The sequence below is a fragment of the Glycine max genome, chromosome 8, assembly GCF_000004515.6.
Source record: "Glycine max cultivar Williams 82 chromosome 8, Glycine_max_v4.0, whole genome shotgun sequence".
NCBI classification, from domain to species: domain Eukaryota; kingdom Viridiplantae; phylum Streptophyta; class Magnoliopsida; order Fabales; family Fabaceae; genus Glycine; species Glycine max.
The window spans coordinates 6,972,331-6,983,493 of record NC_038244.2 but is presented as its reverse complement, the minus strand read 5'-3'; the positions used below and the strand labels follow the sequence as shown (position 1 = coordinate 6,983,493).

The following is an 11,163-nucleotide window of genomic DNA, read 5'->3' as shown; positions in this document are numbered from 1 at the left end:
CTAAGTTTATCGTTTGTGATAAAAAGAAAATTGTTAAAAAAAACTTAAATAAGATATTCAAAGATTTAAATTGTAATAAAGTAGGACCAATGGTCTCACAAAAACAGTTTAGTTGTGAATGTATGAAATATATAAAGAAAATGCGCGGATTCAAAATCCTATTTGGGTTTCTTTTTGTATTTTTTATGAGCTACCAAAGTGATAGACTTTTTTCTTTTATTATTTTTTTACAAGAGAAATAAGTCTATTGAAAAATGGTGTGCCAACTTATTGGAAGTCTTATAGTTTAACAAAGAACGCTTAAAGAAAATTTTATATTTATACAATCTCCAAAAGATTATTGATGATTTTAACTTCTAACATGTTAAATATATTTTTTTAATTATTTAAAGTATGAAACTTTGTCTTACTTTACCTAACCAATTATTTTTTTTTTATTAAAAAAACTCTTTTATCTTTTTCATTTTTTATGTCGTGATGGACATTATTTGGTAAAAAAGAAAGAGGAGAGATCAAATTACTAAAAAAAAAATATAAGTTTGATTCCTCTTCTTTCATTTAATGAATATAATATTTTTAATGTATAATCAATCTTTGACCATTTAAATTTATTTTTGGAGTAATTTGATTTTTAAAATAAAATAATAAAATCACTTGAGAAAATTATTGGTAAATGTGAAAATCCTCATACTAATTATTAATCTCCTTAAAAATAATTAAAAAAACAAATATGATTGTTTTATTAATTTTGTTACATTTAAAAAAAAATATTCTTCAAGCATTTGATAAAAATATCAATAATCAAGAAGATTAACTTGGGTTTCCATAAAAAAGAAAAAACTAAGAGGGCTTTGTTAACCATTTTTCTTTAATGAGATGGTCACTCTTCAGTCTTCACAGTACAACTTTTTTACACAATCGGTCCTCATTGTAGTTGCATTTAACCTCCACTACTATGACTGGGTTGGTTCTAACGAGGAAATTTTGGATATAAAGATTTATTGTTCACCTCACCCAGTCAATGATTTGTTAAAAACAATTTCACCATAGCATGGTGAATCAACAGGTCATAATTCTTTTGCATATCACCTTTATGTTTGATGAATTGCCTCAATCGATTGGATTAGATCACAGCTTAATTAATTTAACTCGTCTCTTGGTTCTGATTTCATATGCAATTACTGCAATGTTAATATTGGTTGGAGTTACATAGTATCACTGACAATAAATAGTACTAAATAAACACAACAAATGAAGAAAGAAATTGAGAAACAAGGCACAATAAACTCAGTAATAACAGCTGTAGAGACTAGAGAAAATCTTACAAGCCTCATTTCATATCTTCATTCATTCTTGTGTCATAACTATGGACAATAACATGGTTCAAGCACTGTTGCTGCTTCCATCAGTTGATCCAGGCATAAGCTCTCTCAGCATTGCGACTACCTGCAACATGTTTGGCCTTCTTGAAGGCAAGTCATCAACACACTGCATAGTGATCTCTAAATATCTTATCATCTCCTTCACTTCTTTGGCTTCTGCTTCTGCTTCATCAGTTCCTTGAGTGGCCAAAAGCAAATCATTGTCAATCACTTCCATTTGCTTCCCTTCGCAGATCTTAATCTTCGCCCACCCCACCAAGTTGGTGTCACCAAAGTCCTCCTTGTCAGTAGGGCGTTTACCACTAAGCAGTTCCAACATCACAACTCCAAATGAGTAGACATCTCCCTTGGCAGTGCACCTGAAACTTTGGTAGTACTCTGGGGGAACATATCCAGGTGTTCCTGCTAGTGTGCTCACGCTAAGATGTGTGTCAAGGGCACTTATTAGTCTTGCCATGCCAAAATCTGAGACCCTGGACTCCATTTCATGGTCAAGTAGCACATTGCTTGATTTCATGTCTCTGTGTATTATATGAGGGATGCAATTGTGGTGCAGGAAACAAAGTCCTTTAGCAGCACCTCTTGCAATCTTCTTCCTTTCTTCCCATGTCAAAATGCGTCGATCACGTGTCTTGATCCTCCCATGAAGCATCTCTTCTAGGCTTCCATACTCCATGTACTCATAAACAAGGAGCCTCTCCTCCCCTACTTTGCAGTACCCCAACAAAGGGACAAGATTTCTGTGCTTGATCTTCCCTAAGGTTTCCATCTCTGCCATGAATTCTCGATCGCCCTGGCAGCTCAGTCGAATGAGCTTCTTTATGGCGACACTCGAGCCATCTTTGAGTGTGGCCCTGAACACTTCACCAAAACCACCACACCCAATGAGACTTGCTGCTGAGAAGCCATTTGTTGCTTCAATCAGTTGTGAGAACTTGAGCTTCCTCAGCTGCCTCTGAAATGTAGCCACATTAATGCTTAATGGCTCTTTCTCTTTGTCAATTTTCCATGTTGTAGCAGCATGGCATGCTTGTAAGCTATTGAGAATCTTGACTTCCTCAGCCTCCTTCCTCCTTGCGCGCATTGCAATTGCCCACACAATTAAGATACATACAGAAGCAACAGAGATGAGAATTCCCATGACAATGCTGTTTGCCCATGTTGCAGTTGCTGATTTATGGCCTCCTTTGCTAATATCATCACTTGGATTTGTTGTGGGTTGGCTGTTATCATTCTTGCAATCAGGCAATGGTACCCCACAAAGGCCTGGGTTATTTGCATACTGAGAAGCTGGAAGTGTACTTAGTTGTCCCCTAGATGGAATCTGCCCTGTTAACTCATTGTTAGATAGATCAATTTGGACTAAGAATGAGAGGTTTGAGAATGAGTCTGGGATATGACCCTGCAGTCTATTGTGTGATGCATCAAACACACCCAAATTTTTTAGCTGGCCAAGTGACGAAGGGATTTCTCCAGACAACTGATTGTGAGATAATTCAAGAACCTGTAAAGCCACCATATCTCCAAATTCATCTGGGATTTTTCCACGGAGCTCGTTATAGGAAAGATCAAGATACTCCAGAGTCTGGTACTTGGTGAACAGGCTGAGGACAGGACCAGAATAGAGTCTTGTGAAATCACAAGTCCTCAATGTTGGAACCTGCAAGAGTCTTTCAGGTCGAATACCGGAGAATTCTAGCAAACCTCCAACCCCTTTACATGAGTTTCCAACATTTCTTACAAACACCAAAGTGTTCCCTGAAAGGATACCAAACAAGGATTTTGCTCCTTGCTGCCTTCCAAGTCTTGGAGGGATCTCTCCAGTGAGCTTGTTGCTGTTCAAGTCCAACCACACCAAACTGCTGCAATTTGCTAGCTCTGATGGTATCTCCCCAGACAGGCTGTTGTTTCCAAGCTGCAAAACTGCTAACCTTGTCAAGAGGCCAAACTCGCGCGGTATTTCGCCACTGAGTTCATTGCTTGTCAGTGATATCCATTCAAGATTGCTGCAATTGAACAACTCAATGGGAATTCCGCCTGTGAGGTGATTATTATTCAGTATGAGATCCTTGAGATTCTTGCACTGGCCCAACTTTGGTGGAATTCTTCCTTCCAAGCCATTGAACCATGCTATTAGCTGCTCAAGATTTTCAAGTTCTCCAAGCTCATCAGGGATTGTACCATTGAGATAGTTCAGACTAAAATCAAGTGTCTTCAGCTGTGAGCACTTTGACAGTTCAGCTGGGATTTTTCCTGTAATGAGATTATCTGGCATTCTCAGCTCCTCAAGTGAGGCTGCTCCTGGACATAAATCTCTGGGGAGAGATCCATAAAATTTATTTGAGCTGAAATCCACAATCTTCAACTTTTTGCAGGAAGATAGTGAAGATGGAAATTGACCAGTGATAGCATTATTTCCCAGCCTCAGTTCCTGTAATGATCCAAGGTTCTGAAAGATTGAATCTGGTAACTGCCCTGACATATTGTTGTTAGATATATCAAGAAGCTGCAGCCAAGTGCAAGAGGAGAAACCAGATGGGATTGAGCCTGAGATGTTGTTGAAAGAAAGTTTGAGTTCCAAAAGGGAAGCACATGCATTTCCGAATTCAGAAGGGATCCAACCAATAAGTTGATTGTGGGAAAGATCCAAAGTCTGTAGTTTGTTTAGCTGACCAAAAGCTTTGGGGATATCCCCAGAAATCATATTGTTGGCTAAATTCAAATTTTTAAGGCTGGTGCAGTTTGACAAGGATAGTGGAATTGAGTCTGACAAACGGTTTCCTGATAGATCAAGTTGCAACAAGGAAATGCACTCCATTTTCAGGCCAAAAATAGGCCCTGACAGATTGTTGGAAGAGAGGTCAAGGACCTGCAGTTTATCAGAATTTTGAAAGAAATTTTCAGGAATAGGGCCTGTCAAGTTGTTGTAAGAAAGATTCACAACAACAAGATTTGGACACTTGGAGAACAGGTTCTCAGGCACAGGACCTGTAACTCCACCAAAGGATAGATCAAGCTGTGTCAAACTATATGGGAGATTAACCAAAGAGGTAGAATTTACAGAAAATGAATTCAAAGACAATTTCAGAACAGACAACATATCTAAAGAAGACAAAGGGTCAAGAGATATAGTCCCAGCAAGGTCATTACTTCCACTAATATCAAGCTGAGTAACTCTTCCAAGGGTGCAAGTGACTCCATACCAGCTGCATGGATTCTTATTCAGCTTCCACCCTGACAAAACTCCACTTGGATCCTTCTGAATCATCCTTTTGAACATGAGAAGAGCCTGTGCATCAGTCTTGATGGAGGAAACTGCTGCTGCACCTTCAGTCAAAGGAAACAAAACAGTGATCACAAGAAGAAGTGTCACGGTGAGATGAACCAAAAGCTGAACATGGTTGTTTTCCATTGAGAAAACAAAGCCAGAACAGAAGAACACAGGTCTGGGAAGAGAGAGACCAGCAAAGATGTTGCAGAGGGATATAGATTAATGTGTGTTGAGAGGAGAGAGGAAAGACACAGTGAGAGTGTGGTGAGTATGATGAGAATTTGTTGTGGCTAGACCTTTGAGAAAAGGTGCTGTTTTTTGTGTTTTATAAAATTTAAAGGAGGGAATGTGAGAGGGAATAAGGTTGTGTTGTGTGCGGTGGGTACGTACGGGTAAGTATGTTGTACAATTGTTATATTACCGCATATTTTTTAGTTATATTGGTGATTATTTTTTTTTAAAATTATTTGACCATCTTAATAAAATTACATCTCTTAATTATATTTTTTTATTCATAAAAATTTACTTTAAAAGATAAAAACAAAGTTTCATTTTTGTTTATTATGTTGTAGTGTAAAGTTTTTAATTTTATTGATGATTAATTATTATTGAAAAATCTAATTGATCATTTTAGTAAAGTCTCATCTTTTAATTACATTTTTTATCCATGAAATTTAAATTTAAAAAATTATTTAAAAGATACAAAGTCAGTGTCATTGGGAGAAACATATGACAGTATTTTGGTATAATAAAGCATAATAGATAAGTGAGAGAATTTAGGCTGTATTCGGTAGCGCTAATAGAATAAAAGATCGAAGATGGAAATGAAGCGATGAAGTTAGGTATAAGAGAATAAAGTTACAGTTGGTGGGCTCAAAGCTTAAAATTTTTCTGTTTCCTGTGATTTTTAAGGTAAAAAAATCGATTCTTTTAGGGGGGGGGGGAATCGATTGTTTGGACCAAGAAAATCAATTTCCTTTGGTTTTTAGGTAAAAAAAAATCGATTTTCTTTGGCACAAAATATTATTTGTCACTTATTTATCTTAAATTAAATAATACAACATATTATTTTTATTTTTATTTTAAAAATTATTTAATTGATTTATCTTCTCTAAACGAAACAAACTCCTAATTAACGGAATGGTTTGAGTTTTGGTAAAGGAATTGGGAGCCAGAGACAAAGGTCTGTATCTAAAGATCGGCGCTATAAAAAAAAAAAAGAAAAAAGAAAAGGCGCTGTGCTTGATCCAAGAGTCACTATCTGTCAGAGAGCGTGAGAATGTTTCCACATATACATAGTACAACTGAAACATAATATTGCACCATGTCATATGTCATGTGCAATATATCTGCTTGTTTTCTGATTTGAAGCATTGTTTGTCTTCCAGACATTCAAATCACCTATATCTGCTTTTCTATTTTACAGAATCACGTATAGCTCTCTGCCTATTGCTTACTGATTTGGTAAATAAAGCATTATATTTTAAAGTTTAATTAGACTTCTAGTTTTAGCTCTTTTAATTATAAAATGTGCAATTTTGTTGTCAAGTTTTTTTCTCTAACAAATTAAATTATTTTATTTTAAAATAAAATAAACTTATTTATTTGTGTAGTTTTTTTTTAAAAACATATTAAATTGTCATTTTTACTCAAAATTATAACAAATTAAATTATTTTAAACCGTTTTTCATTTAAATCCCATCAACCAAAACATCAAATTTAACCAAAAATACAAGAAAAAAACCCCCCTCAATTACGTTCTTTGAACTCTAATCTTACTTACATCCTACCAAATCTTCAAATTTTTAAATTTCTAGTTTTCAAATTATTTTATATTCCAAGTTCATTATAAATTAACCCCCGCATATTTGGATGGAAAGTAAGATTTTGAGAGTTTTGAATAAAAATAATAATGGAAGGACTAATTAAATTTGTTTGATTTTATAAATAAAGAGAATTAATTGGTTAAAAGAAAAACTTGAGAGACCAAAACTATACATATTTAAATTAAATGGTCAAAAAATACAGTTAAACTATCTCTAATCTTTGATAGACATAACAAGATTGATAAATAAGCAAACAAAAAATAAACATAAACAGGCTCCCACTATTGTAATTTTTATTGTTATTGATATTGATAGTGTGATAATCTTTACTGGTTTCCAGTTGCACTCAAACTATACTCTCTGGACTGTATTTGTAATGGAACTCTACTGATGAGCTTTTCATCAGCGTGATTCTTTAATTTAGAATATAGCCTTCAAAAGAATTAAAAATGTTTTAGTGAGGGCCCCACGTGTTGAAATGTGAAAGGAAAAAATGATGATAGTGTGTTATGGTTGAATGTTTCCTGGGAAAAAAAATTGTAGGTAGAGTAAATTAAACAAATGGAGGGGCCCCCACCAAATGAAGCAACATCAATTAGCTCAGTGTTAATGGCATGGGAGGTGATGATGCCCCTTTTTGTGCCTTTCTCATTCATTCTTGCTTTGCAAGCAGTTGCATTATAAATATATCACTACACTATTCGCAAATTGAACAGTGACTGGATTCAATTCACCCTAATTAATTTTTTTAAAAGTTTTAACTTTTTAGCTGGGTTTGGGACCATCTCTTACTTTGCTACACACACTCTAATTAGCACATTCTGCTTAGTGAATCCCTGTTGAGTTGTTCTTCACACCAAATCAAGATTGTGTCCGCAAGTGGTGATTTTTTTTCATATATAAGAGGAAATATTGAATCCTCAATTTATTTAATGTTTTATTTATGTGTCTCTTGGAGAGGGGCTCATAGAGTGTGAGAAAAGAGATTTAATTATGAAGTACTTTTACCACATCTTTTTAAAAGATTTGAACCAAGTTGATATTTATTGCACAGATGAAATGGATTCTTCAAGAATAATACATTTGCAATGTACAAGAAGGAAAGAGTTTCATATCTTTTTTTTAATCCTTCCAAATTAAAGATAATATAACATCTATAATAATTTATAGATTATATTCAATCAATTCAGTTAAATTTTGTTAAAATTCTTCCTTCAATTCATATATAATCTATAGTTTGTTGTAGAATAATGGTTAACTACTTAACTAAGTCCTGAATTGAGTTTATGACAAAATATATAACTTAGGTAGCTGTCGAAAAAATGAGTCAATTGGAAGATCGAATAATGAAAAGAAAAAAAATATCATGCACGCGCATTTCCGCAAATCTTGTAGCCGTATCAACTAAATATCATTGTCGTATGAAGTAAATTCACAGTCAAAAGCATCGAAAACAAAGACAAATTATGAAGTACTGTGCCCTCATCGTTTGGATCAGTACAAATTATGGTAACCGACAATTGAGGATCCTAAGAGGAGAAAGGAGTATTTACGAACTTAGCATCTAACGTTTTAGTTTCAATATGTTTCCGCTTGTTGAATTTTACCAGAATCTCACTAGTTTGAAAATAAAGATCTCTTAATTAGATACTATTTATTTTGTGTAATAATTATTAACTATATCAAATATTAACTATGTTCATTATAAATTTAGGCAGCTTGAATTGAGATCTAATACATTACATTAAAATTTTAATCATCTGTGAGTAATTTTATGGTCTAAATTTACTCTTCATAATGTGCTTTTAATTTCATGACAAATACTCTCTAAAAAGAACTTGTAGTCTTAAATAGTTTTATGATCCATTTATGTATAATTAATTTTTTTCATAGATAATAGGTATCATCCATTGAAAACAATCTTACTCGAATTAAATAAAACTATTATAAACAATAAAGTTATTTCTAAATATTTAACATAATTACATACTCAAGATGAAAACTTAAGTTAAATTGAAATAACTCCGTGTAAGTTAATATTTATGTTTAGTAATAAGTATGATTAAAACTTAAGTTAAATTGAAATAACTCCGTGTAAGTTAATATTTATGTTTAGTAATAAGTATGATTGGTTTAGTTTTAAGCTAAAAGAATATACAGATTATTTAGATATAAGCTTATACATTTTGGTCCACTTAAGTGTGTGTAATGATTTATTTACTAACCCCGTAAACCAATCACTATTTCATATACTTATCCTTGATTTTCTTTTTTTTTTTATAATCATTTTAGTAGTGTGAAGTATCTCCTAAATTTATTAATGACTAATTTTCGTCAAGAAATCTAACATCACCTTTAATGAGATTTATTAGTTCGAATATGAGACTTTATTCAAAAGAATCAAGTCTAATTCCACGAGAATCAACAATCACTTGTTGGTTTTTACTTTTTTAATTATGATAGTTAAAATATAACTTTGTAAAAAAGGGGGGGGGGGGGGGGGGGGGGGCAAAATTTGGGTGGTAAAAATAACACTTTAAAAAAAAGGGGGGGGGGGGGGGGGGGGGGGCTAAGTTTTCCGCTTTCCTCAAATTAGCTCAAATGGGAAGACCCAAACACTTAACTAGCAATTAAGAAAATTAGCACTAACCATTATTTTTGGGAACATGCTTAATGGCTTCTTTCTCTTGTTATCTCTTGGGTACCTCTTATACCCTTTATCAATATTAGTCTTTTTGCTGTGAAAAAAAAAAAAAAGCATGTCATTCACAGATTGCAAATTAATGAGGTACTTCTATGTTTCCAATTTAATCTAATATCTCTTGAAAACTGATGTAAGAGTGATGCTCTTTCAATAAGACCACTAATTTTGTAGCTATTAATTAAGAGTAGAAAGAGGGCTAATAGGATCTCTTTGTGTAATTCACCGAGACTTTAAATTGGAGGTAGCTAGGATTACCAAGACTAAAATTGATAATAATAATAATAACCTAAAATATGCAACCTTCCATGAGTTCCATACTTCCATCCAACTTCTCTACTTTTTATTGAACCGAGGCGATTCATCATTCATATACTCAAAAAAGCTCTAAAATATAATTCCTAGATTTGAATATTTGAAACTGACATGGATATAAATTAAAGCCTAGGTGTTCCTGCTCCTGTTCAGGTAGCGTGTTTCGAATTCTCATGGTTTTGGTCTGGTGGGAAGTTACAAGTGTCCAAGGATATGTCCTTCTAAGCAAGGAGGATATTTTAGAATGTGTTAGAAGTAATTTAATCCTACAAAATCAGTATGATAATTTTTTTCAATATATCTCATCGTGTTTTATGATGGGTAACCCACTTAATTAATTTAAGATAAGCTTTAATATTATCTTAGTATGAAAATCTAATTTAATTCTACGAAATGTTTAAAGATAAAAAATGTTTTTATTTATGTATTTTATCTTGACATTATCTCTTGTTGTCCGTGTAATATAGATTTTTTTCAATATATATATATATGCTCATGCTGTCTACAGTTCATGTTCATCCTCTAATTTGTTAGTTTGAACCTCCATATATTACATAAATTTAGACTAATTGCACTTTAAAAGCTTCATACTTTTCGGCTAAGGTTGTTGGGTTTGTTCAGGTTGTGTGAGTTGTGTGGGGTGCCATGCTTCTCCTAGTAAGTCTTGCATAGTCCATTAAATATGTGTTAATGTGCCCCGGCTATGACCAATAGACATCAAATTCACGTTGATTTTTTAATTAGTCTTTGAGTCATTTATATAAGTCTTGTAAATAAACTAAACTGTGGGTTACTATCATAATTGAGCAAAAGATTGTAAATACTGTAATTGTTTACTTTGTATATGTAATTAATTAAGATTTAATATCGCACATTAATATGATTAATTTCAGCATCTACATGTATGAGGGCATTGTTCTCTGTGTGTGTGTTTTTCACTCTTCTTAATACGCAAACCCTAACTCGAGATCTCTACCCTCCTAAATACATCCAATTAAATTGAAGTATTTTTTTAGGAATGGATTCATGCATGCTATATATATTGACTTGCATATATATACACATATATATGTATATAATATTAGTTAAAAGTTTATACATTGTTTGAAATGATCAATATTATATAATGAAATTGATGATATCACTTTGGCTGGCTTTACGAAACGAGGTTAGCACCGCCACGCGGGAAGGAGAAAACAATGTTGCTAGATAATCACATCACAAGTATACCTTCAATAATAGCTGTATTTCTCTTCCTTTACATTTTTTTTTTTACTTTAAACAGTTTTCTACAACAAAAATGAATATTGTAAAGTAACAATGTAATATTCACATAATAATAAATATCTGGTCATTACGACTAGGGAAGAGAGAGAAGCTCACTTTCTTGTTGTGTGATAGTATATCGATATTGAAGGATTGCATTTTGACCAAGAGAAGTTGATGTTACGGGAAAACTGCATGATAATTATACTTACTATTATTAGTTTTCAATATGGTGACCCCTTCGTAATCATTTCGAAGGACCATACTAAGGGATGACTTTGGTATGTAGAAGTGAATTATTTTCGGGGCACTTCCATAAATTTGAAATGTAAAAGCCTGAAATACCTTCATCAGTTCCACGTACAAAATTTCTCATTGCTCACGGAGACACAGACTGGTAAT

General features: G+C 33.3%; 1 protein-coding gene across 1 annotated transcript; it reads right to left on the bottom strand.

Annotated features, from left to right (window-relative positions):
* Positions 1-1,264: 1,264 nt before the first annotated feature.
* BRL2B (brassinosteroid receptor-like protein) lies at positions 1,265-4,972 on the bottom strand. The gene has a single exon (XM_006585002.4). The coding sequence runs from the start codon at positions 4,792-4,794 to the stop codon at positions 1,384-1,386; it is 3,411 nt and encodes a 1,136-aa protein (XP_006585065.1). The 5' UTR covers positions 4,795-4,972; the 3' UTR covers positions 1,265-1,383.
* Between the last annotated feature and the right edge of the window lie 6,191 nt (positions 4,973-11,163).